The 14,724-nt window shown below is 55.4% G+C and overlaps 2 protein-coding genes across 2 annotated transcripts in view; both read left to right on the plus strand.

Annotated features, from left to right (window-relative positions):
* Window positions 1-14,724, plus strand: part of CUNH20orf194 (chromosome unknown C20orf194 homolog) — a 732,083-nt gene that overhangs the window by 128,187 nt on the left and 589,172 nt on the right. The window lies entirely within an intron of this gene.
* ADAM33 (ADAM metallopeptidase domain 33) overlaps window positions 1-14,724 on the plus strand; it is a 34,852-nt gene that overhangs the window by 15,048 nt on the left and 5,080 nt on the right. Inside the window, exons 4-20 of the mRNA XM_017828985.1 lie at window positions 1,369-1,444; window positions 1,905-1,981; window positions 2,486-2,672; window positions 3,067-3,132; window positions 3,249-3,320; window positions 3,936-4,102; window positions 4,206-4,290; window positions 4,967-5,109; window positions 7,497-7,674; window positions 8,009-8,098; window positions 8,756-8,951; window positions 9,422-9,530; window positions 10,166-10,370; window positions 11,459-11,536; window positions 12,552-12,660; window positions 12,988-13,138; window positions 13,716-13,806. Of these exons, the coding sequence (XP_017684474.1) occupies window positions 1,369-1,444; window positions 1,905-1,981; window positions 2,486-2,672; window positions 3,067-3,132; window positions 3,249-3,320; window positions 3,936-4,102; window positions 4,206-4,290; window positions 4,967-5,109; window positions 7,497-7,674; window positions 8,009-8,098; window positions 8,756-8,951; window positions 9,422-9,530; window positions 10,166-10,370; window positions 11,459-11,536; window positions 12,552-12,660; window positions 12,988-13,138; window positions 13,716-13,806 (2,080 nt within the window). The remainder of the gene's footprint in view (window positions 1-1,368; window positions 1,445-1,904; window positions 1,982-2,485; window positions 2,673-3,066; window positions 3,133-3,248; window positions 3,321-3,935; window positions 4,103-4,205; window positions 4,291-4,966; window positions 5,110-7,496; window positions 7,675-8,008; window positions 8,099-8,755; window positions 8,952-9,421; window positions 9,531-10,165; window positions 10,371-11,458; window positions 11,537-12,551; window positions 12,661-12,987; window positions 13,139-13,715; window positions 13,807-14,724) is intronic.

Raw genomic sequence — 14,724 nt, forward strand, 5'->3', positions numbered from 1 at the left:
TTCCTTTCCTTTCCTTTCCTTTCCTTTTTCCCCCTTTCCCCCCTTGCTTTCTCCAACAACCCACGGGGGCATTCCAGCCCCAGATCCCCCTTTCTCCTGCCTGGCACCGCCATCCCAGCGTGTTCCTGGCCGTGAGCTCAGCCCTGGCTCTTCCCTGCGGCAGGAAGCCGTTTGTCAGCGTGGGATGGGCTGGGATTGGGATGTGTCACTCCTGGATCAGCCTCGGGAATGGGGGGGAGATGTCCGGCAGCTGCAGGGGGGAGCCGAGGCACGTGGGGTGAAGGCAGGGCGGGGGTGCAGCTTCCTAAAAGCAACCTGAGCTTTCTCACAATCCTCTCGGGATTTTTGGGAAGCCCCCCTCGCTCCTTCCCGGGGTGTTTCCTCGGGATTACCACCCTGGCGGTGCCGAGAGTGACACAAAGTGACATTCCTGGGTCTGGAGACCCTAAACCTCCCCCATCCTCAGCTGGTCCCTGAGCACGGGGTCGATCCTCTCTTCTCCCAGCCGGAAGCTTCTTCCAGGGGGGGCTTTATCCCAAGGAGAATTTGTTCCCTGTGGAGAAGCCGCCACCCTGCCCGGCTGTTGGAGGTGCCCGGGGTGGGCACTGGGCTCCCCCCATCCCAGCCCAGGATCCCAAAGCGGTTTTGGGGGCAACCCTTTCCTGTCCCTTGGCCTGTGATTCCTGTTCCCACGGGTTGGGGGCTGTGCCCGAAGCCCTGCGAGGGGGCTCTGAAGGGGGACAGGGATGGCTCAGCCGGGTCGGGACACGGCAGGAATTGGAATGGGCTGCCCAGGGAAGTGATTCTGCCCCTGGACCGGGCACTGGTGAGGCCACACCTCGAGTGCTGTGCCCAGTTCTGTGCCCCTCAGCTTAGAAAGGGTATTTAGGGGCTGGAGCGTGTGCAGGGAAGGAGCTGGGAAAGGGTCTGGAGCACCCTGAGGGGGCTCATCCTGAAGAAAAGGAGGCTCAGGGGGGACCTTCTGGCTCTGCAACTCCCTGACAGGAGGGGGGAGTCGGGGGGGGATCGGACTCTGCTCCCAGGAACCAGCAGTAGGACAAGAGGGCACAGCCTCAAGTTGTGCCAGGGGAGGTTCAGTTTGGACATCGGGAAGAAGATTTTTACAGAGAGTGATGAGAATGGGCTGCCCAGGGAGGTGGTGGAGTCACTTCCCTGGAGGTGTTTAAGGACACTCTGGACGCGGCACTCGGTGCCATGATCTGGGTGACAAGGTGGGGTTGGGTCCCATGTTGGACTGGATGGTCTCAGAGGTCTTTTCCGGGCTAAACGACTCTGCGTGATTCGCTGTGTCCCTGTGCTGGGACACCCGGAGCAGCTCCAGGCTGCTCATCCCTCCTCTCTCCGCAGGCTGCTGGCTCCGGGATACTCGGAGACTCACTACAGCGGGGACGGACAGCCCGTGACCGTGACCCCCAACCACACGGTGGGTGCTGGGGGGGGTGGGTGGGTGCGGGTCACCTCTGGTTTTTGGAATGAAGCCAAAGCCGTCCCGGGGCGGGGCGGGGCGGGGCGCTGCGTTTTCCCTGGCAGCATCCCCGGCGCCTGTGGCAGCAGGAATGCGGCCGCACGCGGCTCCTGTATCTCTTGGCCGCGGTTCAGCACCTCGGGACGTAAACACAGGGCAGCACCAGGCCCTCCCCGATGTCCCTCCACCGGCCTTTTGTCACCCTTCCAGCGCGCCGGGCCCGGCTGTGTCCCGGGCTGAACTCCGGCTCTCCCGCCTCCCTCCCGGCTCTTCCCGGCGTGGAGGGACGCGGCTCCCCTGGCCGGGAAATGGGAAATGGGTTTTGGTGGTTTTTTTTTTCTGGGATCAGCACGCGGGGTTTGTTGCTGCCCAGCCCTGCTGAGGGACCCCACTGAGGGTCTCCATCCCCTCTCTCCAGGAGCACTGTCACTACCACGGCCACGTCCGCGGCTACGGCGGCTCCTGGGTTGTCCTCAGCACCTGCTCGGGAATACGGTATGGAAAAACGCAGGGTGGGGGCGTTGTGGGGCTGGCAGAGGGTGGGATGGACCCACTGCTCCTTCCTCCCTGCAGAGATCCCCCCCTGGAGCAGCACCGATGCTCCTCCATCTCTGCTCCAGATGGTTCACGGGGCTGATTTTTCCACTGCTCCCATCCCATCCTTCTCCTCCCTTCTCCCATCCTTTGCCCAACCCCAGGAGCAGGCAGGTGAGGGGAGAAAGAACAATTTCCTGGCAGGATTGGCTTCCTTCAAGGAAATTCATCCCTAGAGGGGGAAAGACCCTCAGAACTGAGCTTTGTTCACGTGGTCTGATGGTTTTGATGCCGAGGGTGTGTTTGCTCCTGGGGCGGTTTGGACAAAGATCCCCATCCCTGATCCCTGCTCCCACCCTGGGTGTGGGCCAAGCTGAGGTGCCATGAGTTTGTGGGGCCTCAGGGACTGAGGGAACCACAGGGGAAGCACTGCAGGAGCCACCAGGGGCTGTTCTCCTCTTCCAGGGGTCTCATAGTGCTAAGCAGCAACACCAGCTACTACCTGAGCCCCCTGGACCCCCCCGAGCTGGGGCACCACGTCATCCACAGAGCAGAGCACCTGCCCATCCCAGCTGGCACCTGTGGGCACGGGGATGATTTTGGGAGCACCGTGGCCGACATTGCCCAGCTCTTCCAACCGGGGCACCACCAGGTAAATTCACCCTGGGGTCTGTTGGGAAGGGGCAGAGGGTTGGGAGCGGGACTGTCTGCACCTCTCCTGATGCCCTGTGCCCATCCCCTTGGCACCTGGGCAGGGCTGTGCAGGCAGGTGGGACATGAGGGGTCTGTGTGGGTGATTTATCTGGTCTGAGTTTGGGCAGGAGACCCCCAGAGAGAGGATGTGTGGGTTGGACACCGGTGCTGGGACTTCCTGTGGGACATGAGGTCATTTGGAGACACCCAAATGTTCCTTGTCACCTCACGCCTCAGCTTCCCCTCCCAGCTGTCCCTCCTGAGCAGCTCTGAGGTGTGTGAGATGGAAGATGCCCAGAGCCATGGGCTGACCCTTTCTTGGCTCCTCTGAGCCTTGTGTGTGTGTCCTGCAGGTGAGGAGAGATGCCTGGAGGACCATGAAGTACATGGAGCTCTTCATTGTTGCCGATCACACACTGGTGAGTGCTGAGGGGGGGACAGAAACCTGGTCTCCTGCCAAAAAAACCAGGTCCCCTCACTGTGTCCCTTCCCGATTTTCCTCTGGTGACCTTTCCCCATCCCCACTTTTCTGCAGTACAGGAACCAGAACCTCAACCTGGGCCAGACCAAGCAGCGCATCGTGGAGATCGCCAACTACGTGGACAAGGTGAGGGACCTGCCGGGCCCTTTTGGCCACCCCTGTCACTCCCAGGGCCTGTGAAAGCACCTGATCTTGGTGCCAACCTGGTGGTGGCCCCCAGGGACAGTCCTCGTGTCACTAGGGCGAGGAATCATAGAATTACGGAATCATTTAGGTTGGGAAAGGCCTCCAAGTCCATCAAGTCCAACCATTCCCAGCACTGCCAAGGCTGCCATCAAACCACATCCCCAAGTGCCACTTTTAAATCCCTCCAGGGGTGGGGACTCCAGCACTGCCCTGGGCAGCTGTGCCAGGGCTGGAAAACCCATCAAGGAATTTGGGGGTTGGGACGAACATGGTGGGAATCGGTTTTTTGGGCCGGGCTGCACCGAAGTCCTGCCCTGGCATCAGTGCCGGCTTCCTTGGCACAGGAGGGATACACTAAGGTATTGCCAGCCCGTGGTTGGCATCACGCCACCCTGCTTGGCTCCTGTGCCCGTAGAGCCCGTGCTTGCAGGTGGATTTGGGAGAAATGTGTCCCGGAGTCACCTGGCTGGAGGGACGCGCCGAGACCCACTGGCAGGGATGGAGGATTCCCAGCGAATCCCGCCTCCATCCCTTGCATCCCTGTCTCCCCTGCAGTTTTACAGGCTGCTGAACATCAAGGTGGCCCTGATCGGGCTGGAGGTGTGGACGGAGCGGGACCACTGCGCCGTCACCAGCGACGCCAACGCCACGCTCTGGGCCTTCCTGCAGTGGAAGAAGTCGCTGAGGTCCCGCAAGAAGCACGACAACGCCCAGCTCCTCACGTGAGCACCCCCCTGCCCTGCTGTCCCCAGGCCCAACTGGCACCGAGGTGCCCAAATCACCCTGGGGGGGCTGAATTCCCGCTCCGTTCTCCTTCCCGGGCAGAGGGAAGACGTTCGGGGGGACGACCATCGGAATGGCCCCGCTGGAGGGGATGTGCAGCATGGATAACTCCGGAGGTGTCAGCGTGGTAAGAAGGTTGTGAGGGGTCCCCGCTGCTTCTCCCAGCTGGAGAACCTCATTGCCACTTGGAGGAGCTCTCCATGGATTGGGAGGATCAACCATCTGGGGTTGGTCCTGGGATGCAGCCTGGGAGTGAGAGAGGATGTTGGTGGCTCCTTATCCCTCTCAGATGTTGACCAGGTACTAAGGAGGGTGAAAAGGGGCTGATTTAAAGGTCTCCCACCCCATGTGCACCCCAGACTCCAGCAGCGCTGGAATCTCCTGTGATGCTGCTGCCCCTCATCTTGAGGAGCCCCTGCTCGTGCTCCCTGGTGTTGCGGGGTCATCTCTGCCCAGACGACTCTGATCCTCCTCCTCATTGTCCTGGTCGTGATGGTGGTGGCCAGGGTGCCTGTGATCCCTGGGCAGAGTGGTGGGGGCCACCCAGGGTGCTGGTTTTTGGGATGTGCCTTGAGAAGTTGGTTCCAGCAAAAGATCTTCCCAACAGTCCCACGTGGGACTTCCAGGAGAACAAACCCCACTTGTGCCGTGAACCTTCCTCCAACCCTCTCCGTGTTCGTCCCATGGGATCCAGCTGCAGTCCCGGGGGTGTTGTGGTCCCTCCACCAGCCCAGCCCCATTCCCAGCTGTGGGATCACCCCTGTCCCTCCCTCCTGGCTGACCCGTCCCCCCTCCCCGTGCAGGACCACGCGGAGCAGCCCATTGGAGCCGCCGCCACCATGGCCCACGAGATCGGCCACAACTTCGGGATGGTCCACGACACCCAGGGCTGCTGTGTGGAGGCCACCCCAGAGCAAGGGGGCTGTGTCATGGCAGCAGCCACGGGGTAAGAGCTGCTGGGGGTGGGATGTGTCCCCAAAGCCCCCCCAGTAGAGCATGGGTACTGTTTGCAGCCGGGTGGGATGGGAGTGGGGAGGGAATCTCGGCATCTCCGGGCTGGGAGAACTGGGGGGGTTCACCTGGAGAAGAGAAGGCTCCAGGGAGAGCTGAGAACCCCTTGCAGAGCCTAACAGGGCTCCAGGAGAGCTGGAGAGGGACTGGGGACAAGGGATGGAGGGACAGGACAAGGGGACAAGAGGGAATGGCTTCACGTTCACAGAAGGGTTAGACGGGATATTGGGAAGGAATTCTTTACTCAGAGGGTGTTGAGGCCTTGGCACAGGTTGGGCAGAGAAGCTGTGGCTACCCCTGGATCCCTGGAAGTGTCCAAGGCCAGGCTGGACAGGGCTTGGAGCACCCTGGTCTTGTGGAAGGTGTCCCTGCCCGTGGCAGGGGGTGGAACTGGATGGTCTTTAAGGTCCCTCCCAACCCAAACCACTCTGTGACTATTCTCTGATTCCCTGGAGCGAGCACATCCCAGGTTCCAGGTGTGAGCAGGGCTGGTGGTCTCCAAAGGGCAGCAGAGGAGTAGCAGCCCCATCCCAAAATAGCTAAGGATGGAAGCAGATGGATGTTTTCTGGCACACACGTCCCAGGAATCCAAGGCATTTTCCTGCTCTATCCCACACCTCAGCTCAAAGGAATTACCCTTTATTGTAAGACCAGAGGGCCAAGGGGTGCCCAGTCCCCCGTCATTCCCATGGGGAATCGTGGCACTGTGGGGCTGGGGTGGGATGAGCTCACATCCCTCATCCCAACACTCCTAAATCTGGGTGCAGGATGTCCAGGGTGTCAGGCATTAGTTTTCCTGCTCTTTGGAATCCATTCAGGGCTTGTTTTCCTTGCTTTTACCCTTTAACTCAGGCCAAAGCTGTGTCAGATCCATCTGGTTGGTGCCACTTCCCGCTCCAAAGTTCTTCTCCTTTTGGGTTTTCCATCTCCTGACAACACACTCATCCCAGATATCCCTGCACTGCAGAAAAGCAGGTTTATTCCCTGTTATTCGATCCCACCTGCTCTTCCAAGCAATAAAGATCATGGAAACCCCCCAGTATTGTTTCAGGGTGGGGCTCTCAGGGCTGTCAGACCCTGGCACTGATCCCATGGGATTTAACCTCTCCCTGGGTAGATTTTGGTGGGGAAAATGACATTTTTGACTGTCTTCAACCTGTCCCTATTTGCACATTGATCAATATTGGGTATATTGCCTTTTTCACCCGGCAGAACTTGTAGGGACTTAGAACTTTCTCAGATTTCCTTCAGGTTTCAAAAACGCTTTTACAAAACATCCTTCTGTGTCATCTCAAAAAACGAGGTGTCCTGACATGAAATAAAACTGCTTTTTCAGGGTTAGGAGGAAATGAAACCATTAGTAAGAAGGAGGAAATGATTCTTCATAAATCACACAAATAACCCACAAACTTTGCAAAAACATGGAAGAACTGAGCTCTGAGTTCCTCTAGAAAACCAGTTTCTCTCCAGCTCCTCAGACTGGTTGGGCTGTTGGAAAAATAACCTTACACTTTGTTAGGCTCTAATTATTTCTTTTGCTGTTCTGTGGGATTTTTTTGGGGATCCTTTCCCATATTTCTTTAATTTTTTAAATGATTTTCACCCATCACAACCCCAGAGGTGTTTGAAGAGCCCCAGAGGGTTATTTCCCCTCGGCGGTTCAGAGATAACATCTTTTCAACTGACATCCTGAGCAGATGTGGGGACCTGCCCTGTGGTTATTTTGGGGGGGGGTTGTGGTGTCCCAGGTGCAGGGGCACAGAGGTGGCATCTGCACCAGCCTGGAGCTCACAGAGCCTGCAGGGGTTGGTGCTCCTGGGCTTGGAGGGTCTCACCACGAGAGTCTCCATCTCCAAGAGGTTTCATGCTGGAGGGTTGATGCTCCAAGGGTGGCTTTACCTGTCCCCTCCATCTCATTCCTGAGGATTTTGGGGTTCAGGGAGTGTCCCCTGGTTGTTCTGGTGCTCACCTCATGCCACTTGGGATGGGAGAAGTTCATGGACTCATGGCTTCTGCCCTTGGAAGGCTTTGTGCCAGTTTGTCCATGTCCTTAATTCCCGGCTCTGACTGGTTTTCCACCTTCTCCTGGTCCTGATCACCCCATTTCCCATCCCTGCTGGAAGGGTTTGTGCCAAATGTGCTTGATTCCCAGTTCTGACTGTGGTTTTCCACCTTCTTCTGGTCCTGATCTCCCTGTTTCCCATCCCTGCTGGAAGGTTTTGTGCCAAATGTGCTTAATTCCCAGTTCTGACTGTGGTTTTCCACCTTCTCCTGGTCCTGACGATCCCGTTTTCCATCCCTCCCTCTCTGTCCCGTGCACAGACACCCCTTCCCTCGCGTGTTCAGCTCCTGCAGCAAGAGGCAGCTGGAAAACTACTTCCAGAAGGGAGGTGGGATGTGCCTCTTCAACCTGCCCGACACCAAGGACCTGGTGGTGGGACGGAAATGTGGCAACGGCTTTCGGGAGGAAGGAGAAGACTGTGACTGTGGGGAGGTGGAGGTAGGAGCTGCTGTTGCATCCCTTCCCTGCAGAGGCCAAAAAAGACCACGTGGAGAGGGGTGTTTCCAAGGGAAGAGGGTTTGCTGGTCACCTCAGGGGCTCCATCCCAGTCCCACCTTCCTAAATCCATTTAACCCAGTCCTGGCTTCCTTCTCGACTTCCCTCCCGAGTGCTCAGTTCTTCCTCATCCCCTCCGTGCCTCGGTTTCCCTGTTGGCAAAATGAGAAGGGCAGTGATGTGAGGGGTGGAAAAGGGGCTGGGGGAAGGGATAGGGAAGGGATGGAATCACGGTCATGGAACCACGACCACGGTGTTGCCTTCTCCTCCCGCGCAGGAGTGCACCAACCCCTGCTGCAACGCTCACAACTGCACGCTGAAGGAGGGGGCCCAGTGTGCCCACGGGGACTGCTGCCACAACTGCAAGGTGAGACCCCCACCATGCCCCCACCGTACCCCCAACATGTCCCCACCGTGCCCATGGGATGAGCGTGGACACACGGCCCCGTTGTTCCCTCGGGAATTGTGTACTGCACATCCAAAAGGTCAAACTCTGCCGTGCCAGATGAGGGTTATGTGTCAACTTGTGTCTGCAGGAGAATCATGGAATGGTTGAGGTTGGAAGGGACCTGAAAAACCATCCAGTCCCACCCCCTGCTATGGGCAGGGGCACCTTCCACTAGCCCACATTGCTCCAAGCCCTGTCCGACCTGGCCTTGGACACTTCCAGGGATCCAGGGGCAGCCACAGCTTCTCTGGACAACCTGAGCCAGGACCCCACCACCCTCACAGCCAACAATTCCTTCCTTCCCAATATCCCATCTAACCCTGCCCTCTGTCCATGGGAAGCCATTCCCCCTTGACCTGTCACTCCATGAACTTCCCAAAACCCCCTCTGCAGGAGAATCTCCTCTGGCAGCTTTCTGGCTGTGGTCCAGCCCGAGAATGTATCTCCATACCTTGATGGCCCCATATGGTCCCACAGAGGACATTCCAGCTGGTTCATGTCCCCAGGCTGTGTCAGGAGGCAGCAGCCAATCCCACCTTGTCCCCTTGGCTCAGTTTCTCTCTCCTCCCGTGGCAGCTGAAGGCGGCCGGGACGATGTGCCGGGAAGCAGCGGGATCCTGTGACCTCCCAGAATATTGCACTGGTGCCTCTCCCTACTGCCCAGCCAACGTGTACCTCCTGGATGGCTCCTCCTGTGCCTATGGAGAGGCCTATTGCAACAACGGGATGTGCATGACCCACCACCAGCAGTGTGTCCAGCTCTGGGGACCAGGTGAGTCCCACCAGCTCCAGCCTGGTCTCCTTCCCACCCCTCTCCATGGCATCTACCTGTGGGGTTGGGGGGTATTGGGTGGAGGGGCATTGGCATAGATTGCCCAGAGAAGCTGTGGCTGCCCCTGGATCTCTGGAAGTGTCCAAGGCCAGGTTGGATGGGGCTTGGAGCAACCTGGGCTAGTGGAAGGTGTCCCTGCTCATGGCAGGGATCTCTTCCATGGCCAGGGATCTCTTCCAACCCAAGCCACTCTATGGTTCTATTACTAAAATCCTTTGCAAGACCTTGGAAAAAAGGGAATTTCATCCCTCTTGTGCTGTCCCTGGTCCAGCACCCTCAGCAGCAGCTCTTCAGGAGACTTTTCCGTGGTGTTTTCTCCACGAACATCCAGCTGCTGCTTCCATTTCCAATACTTTTCCCCACTTCCTGCTATCCCACATCCCAGTGGGACCTTTCCTGCCTCCCTGCAGGTGCCTGGCCAGCTCCAGATGCCTGTTTCCAGGATGTGAACATGGCTGGGAACACCTACGGCAACTGTGGCAAGGACAGCCAAGGGCGCTACGTCAAGTGTGACAAGAGGTGGGTGCAGCCCTGGCACCCCTGGGTGCCCCATCTCCTCCTCTTGCACCCACAGCCCCCCTGAACTGTCCCCTGGGAGGGGACTAGGAGGCTCCTACCCCCAACCTCTGGGGTCAGGCCCGTTTTTGGGGCCTGAGGAAGCCACCACATCCTTCTGGACTCTGTTTCCGTCAGTGCCGGGAGGTTGGACTTGATGGTCTTGAGGTTCTTTTCCGACCCAAATGATCCTGTTGTCCCATCAGGCAGCACCTAGTGCAGGGAAGATCAAAGACAGCATCAGGGGATGCTGTTTAGGGAGAGTGTGCCCCCGGTATTCCCAGTTTATGGAATCATGGAATATCCTGAGTTGGGAGGGAGCAACTCCATCGAGTCCAACTCCATCGAGTCCAACTCCTGGCCCTGCACAGGACACTCCAAAAATCCCACCATGTGCCTGGGAGTATTCCAGGGATATTAGAAGCCCCCCTGACTGTTCTCTCCACCATTTCTCTGTGCTGTCCATGATTTATCCAAGTCCTTCCCGAACCTGCCGAGTCACAACACGGCGTGGCCATGAATCCCAAGGGAGACGATCCCACGGGCGTGGGGAGACCGAGGGACTTCCCACCCTCACCTCGGCTCTTCCCCGCTCCCAGGGACGCCATGTGTGGAAAGATCCAGTGCCAGAGCTCGGCCAAGAAGCCCCAGGGGACCAACACGGTGTCCATCGACACCACGATCCGCTTCAACGGGCGTGAGGTGAAGTGCAGGGGCACCTACATGTACACGGCCAGGGACGACGAGGACGACCTGTCCGACCCCGGGCTGGTGATGACAGGGACCAAGTGTGGAGATGGGATGGTGAGTGCCCCTTCCTGGGGCTGGGGGCTCCTGCAGGAGACCATCGTCTCCTGGGCTCTTTCCCAGCTCCAGGGTGGACTTTGGGTCTTTGCCAAGGGGATGTGGTTTCCTCCACGCGTGACCTGGTGATGTCTCGATCGGGGCGTTTCGAGATGTTTGCAGGCCACCAAATTCTCATCTGGGGCATTTCTAGATGTCACCAGATGTTTGTAGGCCACCAAATTCTTCTCATCTGGGGCATTTTTAGACGTCACCAAGTGTCTGTAGGCCACCAAATTCTCATCTGGGGCATTTTTAGACGTCACCAAGTGTCTGTAGGCCACCAAATTCTCATCTGGGGCATTTTTAGACGTCACCAAGTGTCTGTAGGCCACCAAATTCTCATCTGGGGCATTTCCAGATGTCACCAGATGTTTGTAGGCCACCAAATTCTTCTCCCTGGCCTCAAAGCTTCTTTTCCAGTTCAGTTTATAGCAGAGCAAGCCCAGCAAGAACTGCCACAGGATTTTATGGATGAGGCTTCCTCTCATGAAGAAACTGTTTCCCAGGGGAAAGCCATGTTAGGAACCAACACGGCAAATCCAAAGCTGACTGGGAATTGGCCTCCTTTGCAGTCCCTTTGAGCTGAGGAAGGGCAGAGGCCCGGTGCAGGACATGGTAGCAGGGGTGTCTGCCAGAGGGAGTTGGCTGTGGAGATACTTCCTTCCCTATCTGGCATTTGAACAGTGGAATTTTCATCCCGGTTTGGGATGGGAGGACAAAACGTGGCTGGGTTTGAAATCCAGCAGCGTTTTTTTTTTTGGCTGAGTTTTAAGGCCAGATGGGGAACAGTTTGTCCAGGAGCTGCCAGGTGGGTTGGCAGGGGAGGGGGCTGGGAGTGGTGGTGGCTGGTCCTGGATGTGGGAATGGCAGAGCCAAAAATCAGGTGAAATCCATTGACCTGGAACGACGTGATTTATCCCAACGGCATTTTCCAACGGACAACATCCTGAAGGACAACATCCTTCCAGAGAACCCCCAGGGAAGCCCTCAGAAGATCAGTGTGGCCTCTCCTGGGTCTCTCTCTAACCTCCCTGGCTCTCCCCCAGGTTTGCAAGGACCGCCGGTGCCAGAACGCCTCCCTTTTTGAGCTGGAAAAGTGCGTTTCCCGGTGCAACGGCCACGGGGTGAGTTATGACCCAAGACCTCCAGAAAAATCCCGGGATGAGGAGCGGATTTTTAAGGCAAACCAAGTGTTTCCCCCCAGGGATGAGCCCTCTGGATTTCTGCCTTTCCTATCTGTCCCAGGCACCAGCTCCAGGTGAGGCTGAGCTGGGATCTTTGCTCACCCGTGTCCGAGTGAGAAGAAGGAAATCATTCCTGATGTAAGAACCATCTGCACAGTTTGGATCAGGGTCCAGTCTGAACTCGAGAGTGTTTAGAGCTCAGAGCAGGTGCCTGTTCCCTCTGAGAGAAAAACAAGGGTTAGAAAGACAACTGGGACTGCAAAAAACCAAGGAAGTACAAAGAGACATTGTTGTCCAAAGCTCAAAGGGTTGCAAGGGTTGGAGCTCTGTGGAATGTGGGGCTTTGTGAGATGAGACAACAGCAACTTGTGGGAGATCTGCTGGACTGTGTGGAGGGATGTGATTGTGAAACATCCACATTGACCCTTTTGTTCTGCTCAGAGAGCTGGGGGAATTCACCTGGAGAAGAGAAGGCTCCAGGGAGAACTGAGAGCCCCTGGCAGGGCCTAAAGGGGCTCCAGGAGAGCTGGAGAGGGACTGGGGACAAGGCATGGAGGGACAGGACACAGGGAATGGCTTCCCAGTGCCAGAGGGCAGGGATAGATGGGATATTGGCAAAGCTGTGAAGGTGGGAAGGAGACCCTGTCCCAGGTTGGGCAAAGAAGCTGTGGCTGCTCCTGGATCCCTGGAAGTGTCCAAGGCCAGGTTGGAGCAACCTGGGCTAGTGGAAGGTGTCCCTGCCCATGGCAGGGGGGTGGAACTTGATCACCTTTGAGGTCCCTTCCAACCCAGCCCATCCTGTGATTCCCTGATGCTCAAGGGGTGAACATTAGCAGGGCTTCAAGCTCCTTCAGCCCGAATTCCTGTCACCCACCACCTACTCTTGTCCCCACCCCACAGGCCACCACTTCCACACCTTCCCTGGTGGTCTCCAACCCTTCTCCTCTCCCTGCAGGTCTGCAACAGCAACAAGAACTGTCACTGTGACGCCGGCTGGGCTCCCCCCTACTGCCAGGAGCCGGGGCTGGGGGGCAGCGTGGACAGCGGCCCCGTGCAGCCCAACAGTGAGTCCCGGCTTCTCCGCTGCTCCTGGGGCTGGAATGATGTCAGGAGAGGGGGAAATGGGGGGGGGGATAGAGCTGCTGGCAGCCCTGCTCCCCAAGGGGCTGGGTTGGGTCTGTCCAGGCAGTCCCACAGTCTGTGGTCAGTGGTCGTGGTCACCTCAGTTGCTTGGTGGCCACCCATTGCCATGAGAGGCTGCTGGATGGTCCTGCTCCCTTTCCAGAGGTGGGATCAGCAGTGATGTGCCTAGTTTGGGGTGATGGGCGGGTGGGATCAGTGTTCCCCAGCGTCTCCCAGCCCCTCACTGCCCTCTGTGCTTTCCCTGCCAGACCACGAGGCCGCTTTGATCGCCCTCCTCGTCGTCTTCCTCTTCCTCCTCCCGGCCCTGACCATGAGCATCTACTACTGGTACCGCAGGGAGAACTCCCTCCTGAATAAATGGATAAAGGAGATGAGGAAGAGGAGCCAGGAGGCCTACAGGTGGGTGGGGCATCCTAAATCCCTCCTCTCGTGAGGACCCAGCAGGACTCAGGTTTCATCTGGCCTGGTGGGAATGGTTGTGGAGGAGCTGGAGGTGCCCAGGGCCATTTTCAGAGTTTTATGAGACCTGGTTTGAGATCTGAGGAGTTTTCTCCTGGGAAAATTCGAGGCTTTCAGCAATTCCTTGAGCAGAAGAAGAATCCTCTGGACAGGAAAATCCCAGGGATGATGATAAAGGTGGTTGGTAGCAGGGGGGTTGAGTTCTCACTCCCAGCAGGCTGCAAGAATTCCAAGGGCTCTAAGAACCACTGAATTTTGATAGTCTCGTTATTTCCCCTCCCAGCAGAGGTAAAGACACAAAACCCCCTCAGAGCCCTGAAAATAATTCAAGAGGAAACCCCAAAACCAACCAACCCTTCGTTCCCCGCATTGCCTCGAGATAGACTCATCCAGCAGTGCCGTTAACGAGCTGTTAATTGAGACAGGACCTCCCCAGGGGCAGAATTTCGGGAGGCAGCTGTTCCCGAAGTGGTTGCTTTATGTTGCCATCCGTGATTGACTTTGGAATTCCCAGCAGGAACAAATCCATCGGTCGGAAGTCGAGCAATGGCCACCCCAAAGCTGCCTTCACCTTGAGGAACATTTCCACCTCCAGCCACACCGATAAAGTAAGTGATAACTCATCAATAAAGTGATAAATCATCAATAAAATAAGTGATAAATCATCAATAAAGTGATAACTTATCAATAAAGTAAGTGATAACTCATCAATAAAGTGATAAATTATCAATAAGTGATAATATCGATAAAGTGATAACTCATCAATAAAGTGATGAATCATCCATAAAGTAAGTGATAAATCATCAATAAAATAAGTGATAACTTACCAATAAAGTGATAAATCATCAATAAAATAAGTGACAAATCATCAATAAGTAATAACTTACTCTATTGATTAGTGATAAATCATCAATGAAGTGATAAATCATCAATAAAATAGGGGATAACTTACTCTATTGATAAGTGATAAATCATCAATTAAGTGATAAATCATCAATAAAGTGATAAATCATCAATAAAGAAAATGGTAAATCATCAACTTATAAATAAAATAAGTGACAAATCATAAATAAGTGATGACTCATCAATAAAGTAAGTGATAAATCATCAATAAAATGATAAATCGTCAATAAGTGATAACTTATCAATAAAGTAAGTGATAAATCATTAATAAAGTGATAAGTTGTCAAAAAATGATAAATCATCAATAAGTGATAAATCATCAATAAAATAAGTGATAAATCATCAATAAGTGATAACTTATCAATAAAGTAAATGATAAATCATCAATAAAGTGATAAATCATCAATAAAGTAAGTTAAAATTTAGGAAGAATTTAGGAGGAATTTAGGAAGATGTTAGGAGGAGTTTAGGAAGAAATTAGGAAGAATTTAGGAAGTATTTACAGGGAATTTATGAAGAATTTAGGAGACATTTAGGAAGAATTTAGGAAGAAATTAGGAAGAATTTAGGAAGTATTTACAGAGAATTTAGGAAGATGTTAGGAAGAATTTAGGAGGAATTTA

This window comes from Lepidothrix coronata, unplaced genomic scaffold, assembly GCF_001604755.1.
Source record: "Lepidothrix coronata isolate B3197 unplaced genomic scaffold, Lepidothrix_coronata-1.0 Scaffold156, whole genome shotgun sequence".
In the NCBI taxonomy this organism is placed as follows: Eukaryota; Metazoa; Chordata; class Aves; order Passeriformes; family Pipridae; genus Lepidothrix; species Lepidothrix coronata.